Source organism: Solea solea, chromosome 20 (assembly GCF_958295425.1).
Source record: "Solea solea chromosome 20, fSolSol10.1, whole genome shotgun sequence".
In the NCBI taxonomy this organism is placed as follows: domain Eukaryota; kingdom Metazoa; phylum Chordata; class Actinopteri; order Pleuronectiformes; family Soleidae; genus Solea; species Solea solea.
In genome coordinates this window covers 15,212,140-15,230,002 of record NC_081153.1, presented here as the reverse complement: position 1 = coordinate 15,230,002, position 17,863 = coordinate 15,212,140, and the positions used below count along the sequence as shown (strand labels likewise).

At 40.6% G+C, this 17,863-nt stretch overlaps 2 protein-coding genes across 2 annotated transcripts; both read left to right on the top strand.

Annotated features, from left to right (window-relative positions):
• The first annotated feature begins 494 nt into the window (after nt 1–494).
• stmnd1 (stathmin domain containing 1) lies at nt 495–4,189 on the top strand. Its single transcript, XM_058619460.1, has 5 exons — nt 495–762; nt 1,476–1,662; nt 1,752–1,867; nt 2,935–3,066; nt 3,186–4,189. The coding sequence occupies exons 1-5, from the start codon at nt 706–708 to the stop codon at nt 3,636–3,638; spliced, it is 945 nt and encodes a 314-aa protein (XP_058475443.1). The 5' UTR covers nt 495–705; the 3' UTR covers nt 3,639–4,189.
• Nucleotides 4,190–6,153: 1,964 nt separating this feature from the next.
• On the top strand, nt 6,154–17,275 carry rbm24a (RNA binding motif protein 24a). The gene is made up of 4 exons (XM_058619737.1): nt 6,154–6,690; nt 8,299–8,422; nt 8,619–8,673; nt 14,665–17,275. Exons 1-4 carry the CDS (start codon nt 6,523–6,525, stop codon nt 15,020–15,022), a joined length of 705 nt encoding a protein of 234 aa, XP_058475720.1. The 5' UTR covers nt 6,154–6,522; the 3' UTR covers nt 15,023–17,275.
• The last annotated feature ends 588 nt before the right edge of the window (nt 17,276–17,863 follow it).

The window sequence follows — 17,863 nt, the reverse complement described above, 5'->3', positions numbered from 1 at the left end:
TTCGATCCGTTGCGTTTGTTTGTGCCTGTTAGAACGACAGGGCAAAGCAAAGCATGTCAGTTAGAATTTTAAAAAAAACGATTTTTTTGTTCATACACAAGTTTGCTGTCTACCGCCGAGTGTAGTTCTGTCAGGAGAGAGATCTTAAATTATTCAGCGTAAATAAAAATAAATGTTGTGAAATAATAGCCATTAAAATGGAATAAAAAAAATACAGACTTTTAATTATATCCCATTTAGCTAAGACATTTTCTTATTCGTCTTTATTGGAAGCACATATTTACTATTCATTTCAACATATATTAGTCATATCAGTATTTCTGCCGTTAAAAAGATGAGCCTATGTACTGTATGATCAGGGATCTGGTGCATTTTTTAAATTAAATGTTAGTTTAACTTCTAAAATTCTGATGCTTTTGACTGACTGACTGGTCTAAAGTGTGGGTGGGTGTGTGTGCAGTAGATTGAGACGACTCGTTTTGTAGTGGGTTGTTTCCTGGTTGTCATCTCTTTAACCGGGTCACATTTATTGTAGCAACGGCCCTTAGCAACCCACCAGTCTCATGGAGAATGTCCGCGCCCGTGTGTGAAGGAATGCCAGGCGTCAGAGAGAAACACGCCGAGAACAGGACACAGTGAAGTGTGATCAAAGCTGACATCGTCACATCGATGACTTTAATTTAATCCCGTTGCTTTGTGGTGAATATGGGATGCTGCAGTTCCACTGTGACAGCGGTCCGACCGCTGGTGGATGAAGATCAGGTAAGTCCACCTAACTACACCTAACTATAGTTAACTACAGTTTAAAATCTGGCATGTGACACTGTAAAGAGGTAAAAGTAATTGCTATAAATTATATATATATGATGCAGGTTCACCCCAAACATGGAACTGAATAATTTATAGGCTACCAATGAACTATGGGGATGAGACTGTCCAAAAATACATAAAACATTTAAAATGCAACAAAAAAAATTCAGATTCATATCGGTAACTGAAAAGGGATAAAATGAAAGTACAAGTAAAAGGAAAGCGTAAATTGAATTCATTTTGAATGTCATATTGTTAATTATTATATTGCAGAGTAGTTACCAGAAAATGTAGATGTTCAAGGCTGAGCTAATTTGATGAATAATTTAAATTTATATGGTGTTATTTTACTGCACGTAATCATATACTGAGGAATAAGACTGTTATATTTGTATAAAGCACAATAATGAATCATATTATAATGTATATCAGGTTATATATAAGGTTTAATACAATATATATTAGGTTTCAGAACCATAGATGGGGTGATTTGCAGTTACCTACCAGCAACATTATTGTACTTGACCTATTGTGTTCATGACAATGGGTCAACACACAAAATGTCATCATCACAACATGGTGTCCGTGATACCATGAACAGAACAAGTTTGTCACAAGTGTTTGTCTTAATTTTCTCTGCATTCATATTGTCTGTGTCTGCTCAGGATGAGACAGGAAGTAAACTGGGTAGTCGTGGAGACTCTGCCGTGTCAAAAGGCACCACGGACAGTGGGGTGGGGATGGAGAACAAGGAAATGCCCGTGTTACCTGGAGTGGTGCCCAGAATTCTCCCTCCTCTAACATTGGGTTGTGGTGGAGCAAGTGTGGCAGACAGAATTGCCCAAGATGGTGGTAAGTGATGTGTTTTAAACCAACATTTGAGAGGAAGAAGAAAAAAAAATCCTGTGCTGTGTTCATATTTTCATGTTTCATATGCACAGTGCATGAGCGTCAAAAGTCCAGTGAGATCCTGGAGGAACTCCTGAACCAAGGTATCATCTCAGAGGGAAAGAGCAGAGAAAGGAGCAACATGGCTGGAGAGGCCTACAACATCATGGTAGGTTACTTTGTACACACTGGTTAATATGGAACCAGACTGACAGGGGATCATCCTTTTATAACTGGAATTTCGTATAGAGGACTCACTCATCTTCTACCACATTATCCTCCACATGAGGGTCGCTGGGTTCCAATCTCAGCTGACATAGGGCAAAAGGCAGGGTACACCCTAGACAGGTTGCCAATCAATCACACGGTCACATAGAGACATACAACCATTCACTCTCACATTCACACCTATGGTCAATTTAGAGTGTTCAATCAATTTGGACTGTGGGAGGAAACCGGAGAACCTGGAGAAAACCAACACACACACAGGGAGAACACGCAAACTCCATGCAGAAAAGCCTTTGTTCCGACCGGGTCGTAAACCCGGGTCTTCTTCCTGCAAAGGCAAGGGTGTAAAGGAGACTATAATGTTATAATATTAATTGATGTCCTCTTGTTCTTTGTTGTAACAATGTATTATATTTCTCTGAAAGACATATATAAACAAGATCTATTTGTATTCACTGTTCATCATGTCATCATTTATTATTAATGTTTGAATTAACCATCATCCAAGCTACTTTTCAGGCTCTTTGATGACTGAGGGACTACACAATTACTAAAATAATGGCCACTTATGAATGCCTTAATAACACCCTACACAAGAATTTCTTTAATCTAAGAATACATTGAAATTAAGAAAAGAAACCTTGCTGCCAAGGCCTTTGTTTACACTGGTAAATTAGCTGTTGTTTACACTGCCTGCTGAGATTTACTTACATAACAATAATGACAATGGTAAGTAGTGGCCTTTGGTTGCCATGGTCACCTGAAAACTATAGCCTGGCTTCCTTATAGGTTCCTTTTCCAAACCAAAGACAGGACACATAATCTTTAAATCAGATTCAGATAGATAGGTAGGTAGGTAGGTAGGTAGATCGATGGATCAGAGTGGATGGTTTTAGTTTAAGCGCATTCATCTGTAATATGGAGATTGTTTGTCTTATGTCTCCCTCTGCTGTTTGGATGTGTGTGTGTGTGTGTGTGTGTGTGTGCGTGCGTGCGTGTGCGTGTCAGCTGGATGACAAGGATTTGGTCAGGCGAAGGCCTCCCTCCAGACTGGAGTCTCTGAAGGCAAAGAAGATGCAGAGTGTCCCCAGCAGAGAAGAGATTGATGAGAAGATAAGACTTGCTGAAGAGAGACGCAAGGTAGTGTGTGCATATGTGTGTGTGTCTGTTCTCTCTATGTTCCTCTAACAGTTAATCTACATTTTCTTATTTTGTCTTTGTCTTCTGTTTTTCTCCTGCTCCATCTAACTCTCTGTCAGTCAAGGGAAGACGAGCTCAAGACGCGTTTAAGGACTAAGTCGGCACGTGTCCGTGTCCGTGTCCCCGTCTCCAGTGCGACCAAGGACGAAGACACATCCGGCACTCCTGTGGAGGCATTTCAGTCACCCGTCACCTCTGACCCACCTCCACAGTTTCATAACCAGGGCGCATGCAGTTTGGCAGAGGGGAAAGAGTGTGTAAACGAGGCTAGACATGACAGCAGTGAGTGTGGAAAAGAAACGGGTAGAAAAGAGAATGGAAAAGGGGGAGAGAAGGAAGGAGAGAGTCGAGACAGCAGAGAGGAAGGTGCAGAGAGCCTGAGTGCTGGTGGGGAAGAGGAGGAGCTGAAGCAGGTGACAGAACTCCAGGAGATGAAGCTCCTCACTGTCTCAGGGGAGCTGGAGAGTGATTCTAGCTTTCAGCATGCAGAGGAGAAAATGGAGACATTTTAAATCATCACACAAATAAGCCATTAATCACAGAGCGAGGGAAAATAACAGGAAGCCAAAAATTATTACTTTTCTACTGAGAGGCCTGTTGTAACATAGATTCATATGTTGTTTATAGAGTTACTGACAAAGGTAATTAAGCTGTGACTGGTCACTTTAAATGAGGTAAATGTTAAGGAGAATTGTTATTGAATCATTTCCACTGCAGGGAAGCACACTGGCCTCAACTGTAGCCCAACAATAAGCACATGAGTGCTTTAAATGAGTGACTGAATTCATAAGATTTAATGCTCTTGCCAACACACCAAAAGGACTTGTTTTACACTGTATTTGTGGAGAAATTCTGTTGTTCGTTGTTCAGTCTAATTCAGCATGTAAAAGCTGAACCTTTATTATTTCTGTAAAACACAAGATGGCGCTGTTTCAGAGGGTAGAAGTTGTGCAGTCAGTGGCATGAGCGCCTGATCTTAAGGGACAGCTGATGTTAACATGGTTGGAAAGTGCCTTTACTTTAGGAAAATATGTGTAAAGTGATGTTGTTAACAATCAATAAAGTTCCATATTTTCCCCGTAAACGGTTTTCACTCAGGAATTCATCATGTAAAATTGTAAAAATTTTTACTTTTGTTGTTGTTTTTTCTAGAGATGGTGCTGTGGGGTTTTCAGCTGTTCCAACAACCTTAGACATTTAGCTTATGTCTGTCTGATAGGTGTGTGTGCTGCTAACAAGTCCAGAGCTAAAGTACAACACTCAAGCAAGTATGTTCAAGTAAACATGCAAACCATGCATAAAATTTAGTTTTAGTTAAAATAATGACACTTAACTCTTTAAGAGTACAATCCACTGATTATAACAGACATAGTTTTTCATTAGACCCCAGAATGACCTTTTTATATTTATATCAGGAGGATATTTTGTCTTTTACGATTGACCACATTGGACAAACTAAACATCTTTGGAGTAAATCAAGGTTGAGTAAATTTAAGGCTCTTACATATGCCATTTTTACATGTTTCTAAAGGTTAATGCATGGATAGAAAAGTCTAATTAAAGTTTTAAATGTGCCACTGACAGGATTTCAGACTCGTCAACAGGCTGCTCATGAGCAGGGACTACAGGGGGAATGCAACCTGACCAGGTCCCCATTGTAGAGCCTGGGAAACTCGATACTGACCCCCTTTCATGACTCGAGTCAGACTTTTACAGGCGTGTGCCCACATTAATAAAATAGTAAGTGAATAGAGACTCTGCAGAAAGACACTGTATCAGGTTGCATTTCATTGTAATCTGGATTTCTGCAATTTACTTTCAGGTTATATTTGGAGCCTTTTCATTAAGGAGTCTGGTTGCAGTATTTTTTTATTCGTAACCTTCAAAGATCATACGTGTGTGGGCATGAACAGGACAGGCATGATTGGTGCGGTTCGTCATATGACTCATAATCATGTTCCAACTGCAACTGTGTCAACTCATGCTACTTGCAGTGACAGGATAAATGTAGGACAGAGAGTGCACAGAAGCGGAGCCACCATGAATGATTAACAGCAGGTTTCTCTCTCACATTACCAGAGGTGAATTACTTATCCTGGCTGCTCAAAAGGAGATCCAGAGATCCAGTAATTTAGCTCAATGCACAGGAGGCCAAGCATCACTATAGTTCTCATACATGATCAGCAACTGGTTGAAATGACAAATGGCTGTTTTACTCTAAGGGTTACTTTTCTGAGTACTCTTTAAAATCTAATTATACTTTAATAAAGTATGTTTATTTGAAGTATTGTACTTACTATATTGAATGTACTATATTTTAAATCACACACTTTTACTGAGTAAAAACGAATTAATAAATGCAAGAGAAAAAAAACCTGCATATCCCAACTAGCAATAATCTATAAAGATGTTTATTTGATTGTTGTTGTTGTTGTTGGTGGTGGTGTTGTATAGTTTTACAGTACTCATTCTTTTTTTTCCTGAAGTCACTTGTTACAAAGCTTTTTGTTTAGTTTCTGATCAGCTGTTTCACTTTTAACAGTTTTTCTATAGACTAAAATCACCAGTAATGTGCTGTTAATACTCCACAGTACAATAAGATGTCTTTTATTTAATGTCCACCCAGTGTGAAGATGTTGTATTATTATTATTTTATCCCAGATTGCATTTTAAAGGGCCTAAACATGCACGTTTAGTGGTTCAATTAATGGGCGTGGCATAATATCATTGCTTGCCCCACCCACCTGAAACAACTTTTAGATTTGCTAATTTTTACTCTAAAGTTCAACAACTTTGATCTGGTCTGAGCAAATCTTCAGAGAGACAAGAGATTATTTTTTTTCAACGTGCAACTCCTAAAGGTCTCTGCTCCTCTTCAGTGGAGTCACATCCTGAGCCCTGACAGTGAATTAAACGTGATTGTAGTGGATACCTTTTTTTTTATTATTCTAACTCCTCCTCGTTGTGAGGGTAGCTCCAGTGTTTCACACTGTGCAGGCTTCCCAGCTGCTGGTGCGCGCACTGGTGGGCGGGCAGAGATGGACTGAAAACTTGGGTGGAGTTAGTCAGCAGCAGCGCTTTTAGGAATGGGTCCCTAAGCTATTTAGTTAGACAGTAGAGTTAAGCAAGAAGAGCTGGAAACACCTGATGATCTCTGTGGGACAAGCCGCTCCATAACTCTGCTCCTCACTGTCGGAAGTTATATCTACCTCCAGGCTTCAGTTTTGTTCAGTTTTTTGTTCGTTGATTTCTCTCCTGAAAACCAGAGCCAGCTGATCTCTTCTTCTCCTCTTCTTCATCCAAAGATTTATTGACAAGGAGTCCTTGCACTACTCTTTTTTTGTTTTGTTTTTAAATTTTATTGTCCATATTAATTGTATTTTTCTTGCACTAACGATGCACACCACACAAAAGGACACGACTTACACCAAGATTTTTGTTGGGGGTCTTCCCTACCACACCACGGACTCAAGTCTCAGGAAATATTTTGAGGTGTTTGGTGAGATTGAAGAGGCTGTGGTCATCACCGACAGACAGACGGGCAAGTCTCGGGGTTATGGATTCGTAAGTATCCCCTAATAACGCGTGAATTACGTGTGACTCTCAACCACATTCGCACACATTATGGAGAAACCATGGCACCACATGCGCCTGTCAGTGCTGCCGTGTTTCACAGCATCATGACCTGAACATATTTTCAGTCACGCGGTGTTTATGTTTTGATAAGAACACTGTGTTTAAATTTGTCATCGGCTTCTGTCGCAATATCGCGCCCGCCAACTTGTTGCGCACTGGTATGCGCCCTGCGCCCTGTGACTGCTGCCGCTGCTGCCCCTGACACCTTCCCCTGCAGAGTGACACATCTGCTGTGCACAGAAAAACCCTCACCACGATGTGTGCGCGAGTATATATACATATCAGAAATGTTTACAACGATGTGGAAATGATCTTTTCATACTCCGTCTCGTCATGAAAACCTGTCACCGGGCAAGAACTGTTTCAGACGCAGCTGTGGAGGCATGAAATCAGCAGCTTAGTTACCACTCTGTATCTATGTCCCTGTAAATGTGAGCTTTTTAACAGTTTACACTTAAATCAACAATTTACTGCTTTATAACTATCTTATCACGTGTCCACGTTGTGGCTATTTTTCATTAAACTTAAAAACGAATCACATGGACACTGTGGTAACATGGGAAAATAATCTTACATGAGAAGAAAGAAACATCAATGTCCAAATAAATCCAAAGTCCAATAGAACTGATTTTTGTTTTGTAGTTCATTGTACCAATCAATACAAACATTTCAGTCACAGTTGTCCTGGTAAAAAGAAAAGAAAAGTGTAAGGGCTTCTTTCCCCCATCCCTTCACTTTTCTTTTCACTGACATCAGGATACCTGTCACCTGTGCCCCTCACCACTCTGCCCCCAAACAGATGCAAAACAAACCAGCCATAATAATTCCATAACAAAAAAATAAAAACTCATTCAATGAAGAAATGTTTATTCAATATTCCAAAACAAAAGAATAGCTCCAACAGTCCATTATCTCTCCCCAGGGGCCAACAATACAGTAAACGAAGCCAGCAATTGCCAGGAGCCCTGAGTTGAGCAGGGGCACCCAAGGACAAATGATTACATCATGACATATTTCTGAAAACCCCCTTAAACCATTGTTACTTATAATAACAACATGGTTAGACACTCAACTATAGGCCCAGAGCCACTGGCTTGATACAGATTGAGTCAGACTTCCAGGTCCCTAAAGTTACTTAAAACTTGCATTGTTCCTCCTCCCCTAAAAAAAGAAAGAAAAACATTTGTCCTGTTGTTTCAGTGATTTCAGTTGCAGAAATGTGTGAAGCAGACACTGAACACTGAGATAAAGTTTGGTTGGAGTAACCGGAGCGATAAAGGAGCCATGTTTCATTCCGTCCGTCACCTCAGCCAGGGCTCCCTTTCACTGCTGATAGTTTCAACACATCCAAATGAGGGTGATAGATGTGTGTGTGTATGTGTGCTGCCAGCACTCATTGAAAACACATACACACAAAAACACAAACATTATTAAACATTATATTATGCTATTTTCATTGCTGCCATGGCAACCACTTGTTTCTTAGGTGTCTGTAAAATCACCCCTTCATACAGTATGTGCTTCTCTTTCTGTCAGGTAACAATGGCAGATCGCTCAGCTGCAGACCGGGCCTGCAAAGACCCCAACCCAATCATCGACGGCAGGAAGGCCAACGTCAACCTGGCTTACCTGGGGGCCAAGCCTCGGGTGATGCAGCAAGGTAAAGAAAGTCAAGAGATTAGAAATTATGTTTTCAGTCATAATTAAATTAGACAATTAGACAAAGGCAGATTCAAGATCAGATGGTTGTAATGGTACACGTACCACAGTTTGAGAACCATGGTTATATATATATATATAGTTAAGTGAAGTATACAGATTTGATTTTAATAGCTTTAATTTCCTATGTCTTGCAGGTTTTACATACGGTGTTCCCCAAATTCATCCTGCATTCATCCAAAGGCCTTATGGGTAAGAAGCGTTCAAATGTACAGGAGAGTGTGGAGCAGAAAGTGATCAACTCAAACATGCTCTAATTTATTAATTAATTGATTTATTTATTTATTAATTAATTCATGTATTTATTTATTGTGGTAACTGATACTTACATGTCATAATCTTTTGTCTTTACTTCTGTTTTTTTCTTCAAATGTCAATAACTGCTGATAATTAGAGGTGGACTGAAGTGAAAAAAAAAGAAAGAAAAAAAAGCCAGTCAAACTGCGCTTTCTAGGTTTGCCTGCTTGTGCGTGTGTGTGTGCGTACGTGTGTGCGTGTGTGCGTGTGTGAGTGGACAGTGATGGAAACTTCCAGCCTGACTCAATGTTATCTATCTTTCTCTGGTCCGACAGGCTCACTCTTGGTTAAGCTAACTGCGCTGGTTTGTGGAATAGTTCTGCAAACATAATCAGGATTTACCTGTAGACTCAAACACACACAAACAAGCTCTGAAAAATGGTGATTATAGATGCATGTACGTGGATTTCATTTGACTTTTTTTTTTTTTTTTTAATAGAACCTAGAGCTTTGTGTGCAGTTATGAAGTGGTGTTGTCAGCCAAACAGTGTGCTTTCTTACTTAAATGACAAAAAAAAAAAAAAAAATTGGATTGACTGGATTTTTGTGGGGTGTTCTTTTCTCCTGATTTGGTGCAGGTGTGATAACTTTGCCGCGACCGAGCAAAGTTCTTATTTATAGCAATGCTTTTAGCTTGTGGTTGACTTGTTTTGTTTAATGGGATGTGCTGTTTCATGTGTTTTATTGTTTTATCACTGTCTTGTTGGAGTGGGTGGTGCATTTCTTGTGTGGAATTAGTTTTTTGTTTGTTTGTTTGTTTGTTTGTTTGTTTGTTTCTTTCTTTCTTTCTTTCTTTCTTTCTTTCTTCACTCTCTTCACTCACCTCCTCATGCCTCACTGTAACAAAGCCCATCACTGCTTGTGTGCTTGCAGCATCTTTCTGGCAGTTTATTACATTAACACAACTTAGCAGAGACAAAATCACAATGTCTCGCTCTGTCAACTCAACACAACTCTCTCTCTCTCTTTGCTGTACCCCAAATATCAGATTATGAGATTATATAGACTCATCACATCTCATTAGTTATGTGTGCTTCATGGTGTGTTCTTGTATACGTATTAGGTCTGTTTCTGGCTTGACCTCTGACCTTGTCAGGACTAGTAGTCCTCAATGAGACCAAAACCTGGTCCCAATGAGGCAGAATTGAATTTCTAAGGAACTGGTTAAGTTTAGGGTTTAGATGTGAATTGTGGTTAGGGTTAAGGTTAGGGTTAGACATGAAGTGGTTTCGTGTGTGTGTATACATATGAATTTGCCCCTGTTGTGTTTGTGAGTTTGTGTTTGTGGCTTTGTCTGTCCACAGGCTCACTAATTTTCAGCTCAGCTCAGCGCACCAAAGTCTCCACTGTGACACAAACAAATGTCTGGATCTCTCTCTCTCTCTCTCTCTCTCTCTCTCTCTCTCTCTCTCCCTCTCTTTTTTTTCTCTCTCTTTCTCTCTCTCTTTCTCTCTTAGCAAGGTTTTCGTCACATGGGCTTGTGGTGTTAAGGAAAACAAGCGCACCCATTGTGCCACACAAAGCCCTGAATGCTGATGCTGCAGTCGCATGGAGCTGTTTGTGTGTGTATGTGTGTGGGGAGGGGTGTGTGTGTATACAGTATGTGTGTGTGTGTGTGTGTGTGTGTGTGTGTTGGAGGGTCCAGTGCAGAGCTTCCTGTAACTGTCATGTAAAAACAGAGAAGAAGCTGTTTAATCTGGGTCAGAGTCAGTGTTTCAGGGGCCAAATAAATGCCCATCATTTTCATGCTTATACATCAGACCGTCTTATGTAAAGCAGATATAAACCGGTCCTTTTATCTTCAGGAAATGGTGAAAATTATGCATTCAATTATACAGTATGGAGGTTATCCACTGACAAAAGAAATGACCAAGTACGATACACCTTTGAGGTGTGATTAGGTGACATGTCCAGATTTAAGTGTGAGAGGGGTGAAAAAAAATATATAGTTTGATTGACACAATGTGAAGTTAGTATCTTAGCAGAAAATTACTTTGGTAGAAGTTGAAGTCACTTTTTTATATTATTACTTAAGTAAAAGTCTTAAAGTGTATGACATTTACTGTACTGAAGTATCACAAGTCATTTTCTGATATAAAATGTACTTAGGTGTTAGAAGTAAAAGTATTAAAAAAAGTGAGGAGTTGCAGCGTGTGAACAGGTGAATGGCAAAGCTATAGTGTAAAGCAGCTCATCAAGACTAGAAAAGCTCTATATAAATACAGACCAACTCTTCTTCTTCTGATTTTGTTTGGTAGTAACGAGTAACAAAGATAGTTAGAGGATATGTAGTGGAGTAAAAGAAGACAGTTGCTAGAAATACAAATAACAAAGTTCAGATATACAAATTTTGTACTTATGTACAGTAACAACGTATTTGTACTTACATTACAACACTGCTTTTACATTACAGTAACAGTACAGTTGTTGTTGTCATAGATAAGCTTTCATATCTAATTATTTAGAAGGAGCCACACAAACTTTCTTTATCTTCTGTGTGGATGGTTACTCAGGTTCTGCAGCACTTTTAAACACTCATTTAACTTATTTAAACATTCATTTGTGACTGCGCCATGTTAATGAAAATCACAGGAATAACACTATCAAAGCAGGTATGTGCCGTCACACTTCACGCCACGTCACCCACATTAGATCCTGTCAGGGCCAGTGTGTGCACTTGTGTTCTCACCCTCAGTGGATGGCATGGGCCATGGAAGAGAGCCTTTTTTTAGCCGTGACCTTTAATGACCACTGGGTTACGTGCCATGAACATGACATTCCTGCAAAGACACACACCACAGATATCAACGTGGCTTCAGTTAATGACTCACATTTGTTGTTATATTTTTGATTTACTTTTTTTTAAGGAGAAGATGTTTTTTATATAGTGGACCACGTTGGATTGGTTGGTGTTAACTCTGTTTCCCATAGTCAAGCCCTCTTCCTATATGCTGTTTGTGTGTGTGTGTGCTTGAATGTGTATGTTGGCCTATATTACATTAGTGGTGGGAAATCGGAGGCAGGGAGAGGTTCAGGCAGGAGCTTGATTCCATGCTCACATACCACTGGAAGTCTTTTAAAAGATGTGATACAGTCAAAAGATAGTCAGTATCGGAGTGTTGCAGCCTCTACTGTCAATAATATACTGTACTATATAGCTGCTGAGGAAAAGTGCGTGTCTAAATGTTCAGAGGAGTGTTGATCAGTGGGATTCTGATCCAATGATCCAAGAAAAGTATAGAATTTAGGAGGGTTTATTGGCAGACATTGAATACACATACTCATATGCTTGTAAATGTGATAAAAATAGTTTGGTTTCCATATCCTTCCACTCGATGCATGTGCGACACTTTACAGCTAGCGCTGATGGGCTGCATCTCACGTACTGTACATCTGTTGTTCACACAGGGATTGTGTGTGTTTTACATGGATTTTGCTTTTGAAAATCATAAAAAATGTAAAATAATATTTTACATTTTGAAGCAGCTTTCTATGCAAACTAAGAAGAACAGGAGCTTAGGGTTTCCCAGAGAATATTCCCAAAAGAAGAGAAAATATCCAATGAGCAGCAGGTTTTTGGGCAAAATGCCTTGTAGAGGGCAGAGGGCAGAGAATGACCAGACTGGCTCAAGATGAAAGAAACTAAAGCAACTGTAACTAGCAAAACTACCTAAAATAACCACTTGTTACAACCAAGAAATGTAGAAGACCATCTCTGAACACACATCAGACCCTGAAGCAGAGAGTGTAGTTTTTCACCTCTTCAGAAGTGAATATGCAAATGATTTTTTGAAGAGGAAACAGACAGTAGTTATGTGTGGGAGTTGCTTCTTCTTCTTCAGTCAGTGTTAGAGATTGTATCCAGTCCTGGAAACCTGCCTCAACCTGCTGAGTTTCATTAGTGCGGCATTGAGTAGATTTTCAGTGTCACAAGATGATAAAGAAAAAAGTTGTTTTTGAGGATTTATAATTGTACTATTTGTACAAATGTACGTCTGTGTTTGTGTATGTTAGCCACACTAAATCTCGACACACCCTCTTTCTCATTTGACTTTATACTGTCCCTTTTCATCGTTGTGTCTCTTCAGTTGAATGATTGCAGTGTTGCTGTTGCTGTTGTTTTTGTAGTCAGTTTAGTCACAGTTATTTTATATTTCCTTTTACATATTTCTCTCTCTCTCTCTCTGATGTCTTGCTGTTGTTTCCTGTCTTTCTTTGATCCTACTGTTTTTGGTTGAGATGTGGATTGGATTGGATTGGATAGTGGAGTGCTGACAATAGGGTTGCCACGATAGATCCTGCCTTTCACTCTCACTTACATTATCTGCACCTTCCTCTATTTTCCCCCGACCCAAACTCCAAAAAGTGACCACCTGATGCTCATTTATGCAGAGTCATGCAGATTTAGATTGCTTTCTCTTCACATATTTTTTGAGACTGAGGGTCCAGGTATACTCAATCTCACATTCGATTTTTCACTAGGAGACCACCGTCGTTTGTATTTCCTTGTACTCCACGAGTGGTGAATGTTACATGATTGAGTACTGGTGGACCTCTGCACATAACCTCTAGCACGTTTCAAACTGGAGGGGTGCTTACATTTGTCCAGACAGGGTCTATGGAAAGGGGTGGATGACTAATTTTACATCATGTGGACCCCAGGGGCAACAAATATCAAATTGTTTCCCTTGACGCTTCTCACTCCCTATTTGATTTGACCTACAGTGAGACTGCGTTTGACATGACTTTGGGGGAGGGCCGTTTGTTTCAGGACATCAAAGACTTAAATTAACACCTGAAGCTTCTATGTTTTTCTTGAGAAGAGATTTGAGAGGATACATGACGCTTTTAATCAGTCATGTACACTTCAAAAGATCTCCTAATGCTCGCTGTCCAACTGTGTTTCCAGACCATGTCCCGTCAGAATAAGGCTATGTCATGGAGGGTAGAATGTGCTCATTGTTCATAATTGTTTATTTAATTGAAACATCCCTCTGGGTGAGGAGCCTAGTCCCGGCTCCACCCACTGCCTGCCCGGCTCTTTGTCCTAGTACTGAGGGGGGAAATGGCCAGCAGCGACCCCTTTTTGAAAACTGTCCAGCTGTCAAAGTGGCAGTGACATTTTCACAACGCTTCCCTCAGCTTATCCCCTCTCTCTCCGGCACCCACCCATCCCTCCCTCCCTCCCCCCCCTGCTTGCCCTCCAGCGCTATGGCACTGCAGCCAAATCCACATGGGACCCAATGACGAGCTGCAGGTTACAGATGCCAAACATTTTCTTTTCATCTCGCCCTCTCTCTGTACCTCAGACTCCACAACACAAAGTAGAGAACATTCACACTGCACTTTTCCTGTATGTGATCATACACATCAGCAGGGCAGCCATTTTGACAGGTCAAAGTAGGAAAATCACAGATGGTTTAAAAACCAAAATAATGATGGCCGAGTTCCTTTTAGCTTCCTCAGTTTCAGGGTGCATGCTGTATCATTGTCGCACCACCTCAATTTACTGAACAGAGACATTGTTAATGTTATCAGTAACATCTGTGCTTTTCCTGCCAAAACATGTCAAAATGGCCACCATGCTAACAGCTCATTAGCAGCCTGTGGATGTTAAACTTTCCTCACCTTCCAGTTCTCTATCTCCACAGAGAGATTTCTATTTTGGCAACCCTATATTGTTCTAATCCCTACTAGCAGGCATTTCTTGGTGTTTTTGACTGGTGGATTGGTCTGGGGCTGGGTGGTGGGAGGGCGCTTGGCCGCAGTGTGATGGAGTTGGGTTTTAGGGTGTTTTTTTTTGGCAGGGTGGGGTTCTTCTTCTTAGGTTTGGTGAATGATGGTGATAAAACAAATTAAACCCTGACATATGTGTTTGTCCCACAGCATCCCGGCTCACTACATGTACCCTCAGGCCTTTGTGCAGCCGAGTATGGTCATCCCTCACGTGCAGCCCACAGCCACTGCACCTGCCGCTGCCTCCTCCCCGTACATCGACTACACCGGTGCTGCTTACGCGCAATATTCGGCCGTGGCAGCCAGTGCTGCAGCTGCCGCTGCTGCCTATGAACAGTATCCCTATGCTGCATCCCCTGCAGCCGCAGGCTATGTGGCCACAGCAGGAGGATACGGCTATGCAGTCCAGCAGCCTTTAGCCACCGCCACACCGGGCTCTGCCGCCGCAGCAGCCGCAGCCTTCGGTCAGTACCAGCCTCAGCAGCTGCAAGCCGACCGTATGCAATAGCAGCCACTGCAACCACTGGACATGCAGCGAGAGGAGGCCCCACTGCAGCCACTGCCGGTGGCTCAGGAGAGGGAGCGCCGGAAGAGGAAGAGGGAGTAGCTTTAAGGGCGGATGTGCCAGCGACTCAGAGGCAGAGTTGCTTTAATAAAAGTGATGATGATGATGATGATGGTGATGATGGTGACGATAATGGAGGTAGTGATGATGATGGTGATAATGGTGAGGTGGGAACTTTTTACGATAATGTTCCAACTTGCTGTGCTTCAACCAAAAAAAATGAGAAAATGAAAAAAGTCTGCAGAACAAATAATGGAAAGTCATTTCCTATTATTTTTGTTGTTACAACTGTGGTTATTATTATTACTTTTATTATCATTGCAATTATCATTGTAGTAGAGTACTTATTTCTAGAGACGGAATGCAGGAACTAATCCCTGTGGTTGGTTATAGGTGTTAAACTAAGCCGTTTAAGTCCTATTGCTGTCTTTAACGTTAGTGTAGGAAACTGTTCTCTTTTTGGTTATTTGATGCCCTCTTAACATTTATATTTATTATTGTTATTAGTACACACTGAGGGCTCTTCCTGTTCTTTTTGTCTTTGCTTTTTTTTGGGAGTTAATATTTTCTGATAATCAGGGAAATGGAACTGTTTCCAACGTGTTATTATGTGACCTCTGTCAGGAAGTCCAAGAGTCGTAGCTTGTCGTATCACACATTTGAAGAACTATCTTTTTATCTTCCTGATGCTGAATGTCCCTTTTTTTTAACTCTGTGTCTTGACCTCTTGACCTATGCAAAGCAAACAAATCACCAGGAGACAAAAAAAACAAAAAAAGTGGACTTGGACTAATGGGGGACTTGGCAAACAAAACAAAGGCACTGACATGAGAGCGGAGGTTTGACAACGGCTTCAGACAATGAGAAACACCAAATCAGTTGCTTTTCCACATGTTTCACTCACACATGCATCCAGAGTTGCAAACATAGCAGTCAAAGACAAAGGCGACACAGTCGTGTTTCTCTCTGGCTCCGGGGATGGAGAGAAAGAAAAAGAGAGAGAAAGGAAGGGGGGGAGAGAGCAGCTGCTGGTGGGGGTGGACAGAGCCGCTCCAGCGCCACACAGACGGATCATTCTGGAAAGAACGCATCACTTGTGCTCGTTTGTTGAGCTGTCACATTTTAATCCCTGGCCAGGCCCATTTGGGAACCAACTTTACCCCCCCTCCACCCAACACTGAGCCCCGCAGCCATTCAGCCACGCAGCCGTGCCGCTGTCAGCACTTCCACCTCTGTGCTGCTGTAGCCCAGTGTCAGGTACACACTCACAAACACAAACACACACACACACACACACACACACACACACGTCTTCACTAAAAGCCACCCCAACAACTGGTCTGCCTCATGTGTGTCGAGAACACCAGGTGGGGTGGAGAGTGTTTACTCTTTGACATTACGTTGGTCTGTGTGCCTTTTACGTTTTTTCTGCTGTTTCAGAGGAAAAACTGAAAGAGATGAATCTACTATTTAAGATATTTATTTTTGAGGGTTGATGATGTTAACGCTCTGAGAGTAGAGACATAGTGGCGGTACTGTATTATTAATATTATTATGTACTCATCTCAAGGCATATATAAGTTATTGATTAGTTGTAGTAATGCCATCATTATTATTATTATTATTATAATTATTATAATTATTAACATACTCAACCAAAAAATGTTGATGTAGAACTTATTTAAAATACTGTTATGTGCACTGTACTTCTATTTTTTATCCTTTTTGATTCTTTAGAACATGACATTAAATATTAGCTTAATGCCTTTTGTATGGAAGAGCCTTATTTAAATGCAGGCCTGCATGCAGATCGACTCTGCCTCCTCTGTGTCTAGATAAAAAAGAAAAAAATAATAATAATCTTTGACAAAAACAAAGCGAAGATGCTGCTTTCTCCACTAGAATGTATAGTTATTGTCAAGGTTTGGGTAGCTGTGCTTCATTTGCTTAGTATTTATCAGATGGGCTATTTTACAAATGTGGGAATTTTTAATACTTGAACTATTTCTTACAAGGGAAATATGAAGATAAATGACAGATACACTTTTTAAGGAAGCTTTTCATTGTCACTGGATGAAGGCATGTAAAAGTGTTACTATTTAAATGCCAAGGTCTTGTTAATATTAAAACCTTTAATTCAGAATTTCAACACAATTTAGTCAAAATTGGAATAAAATGTTGGACATTGAAAGCAAACTGGGTGTCTTTTGTTTTGCACACATCTTTTCACTGTTGATCTTTATAAATATGATAACACTACATGTCTATATTCATGAGGTTTACGGAGTCATGTCGTTACAACCTTACAGGTGGCAAACACATCACACATGCCAGATGCTACAACGCTCCTCCTCCTCCTCTTTGTGAAGACATCTTTACACATCTTCTCACTTTACAGTCACACCCACTGAGAGTCTGTTAAGACAAAGTCTCTCAAGACTCGGAGCATCAATCATTCATCGTGTCTCTAATCAATAAGTCATGTCAAAATAAAAATAAAGCATTTGCTGCCTCTGGTCCGGCCTTCTTTTGCTCCCGGGATTATCTTTGGTCTATGCCGAAACATGAAACTGATGTGTGACCATGACACAGCATGCATGGATACAGCAAGTCATTCTGGGTAAATTCAGCAGCTGTCTGAACCTGTGACATGAGAAAACTAAATCTGACACTGTGACTATAAATATAACATTAAATGTTGTTTAATTCAACAGATTGATTTAAAAATAACAGTTTAAATCATTTAACTGAATACCTGGTGGATTCAGATAAGTAGATAAATGA

Excerpts from the sequence above, each read along its gene's own strand:
- stmnd1 (XM_058619460.1), top strand. The coding sequence starts at position 706 with ATGGGATGCTGCAGTTCCACTGTGACAGCGGTCCGACCGCTGGTGGAT. Across the intron at positions 763-1,475 it reads CGCTGGTGGATGAAGATCAG|GATGAGACAGGAAGTAAACT; the intron begins GTAAGTCCACCT and ends GTGTCTGCTCAG. Across the intron at positions 1,663-1,751 it reads CAGAATTGCCCAAGATGGTG|TGCATGAGCGTCAAAAGTCC; the intron begins GTAAGTGATGTG and ends TCATATGCACAG.
- rbm24a (XM_058619737.1), top strand. The coding sequence starts at position 6,523 with ATGCACACCACACAAAAGGACACGACTTACACCAAGATTTTTGTTGGG. Across the intron at positions 6,691-8,298 it reads AGTCTCGGGGTTATGGATTC|GTAACAATGGCAGATCGCTC; the intron begins GTAAGTATCCCC and ends TCTTTCTGTCAG. Across the intron at positions 8,423-8,618 it reads GCCTCGGGTGATGCAGCAAG|GTTTTACATACGGTGTTCCC; the intron begins GTAAAGAAAGTC and ends TATGTCTTGCAG.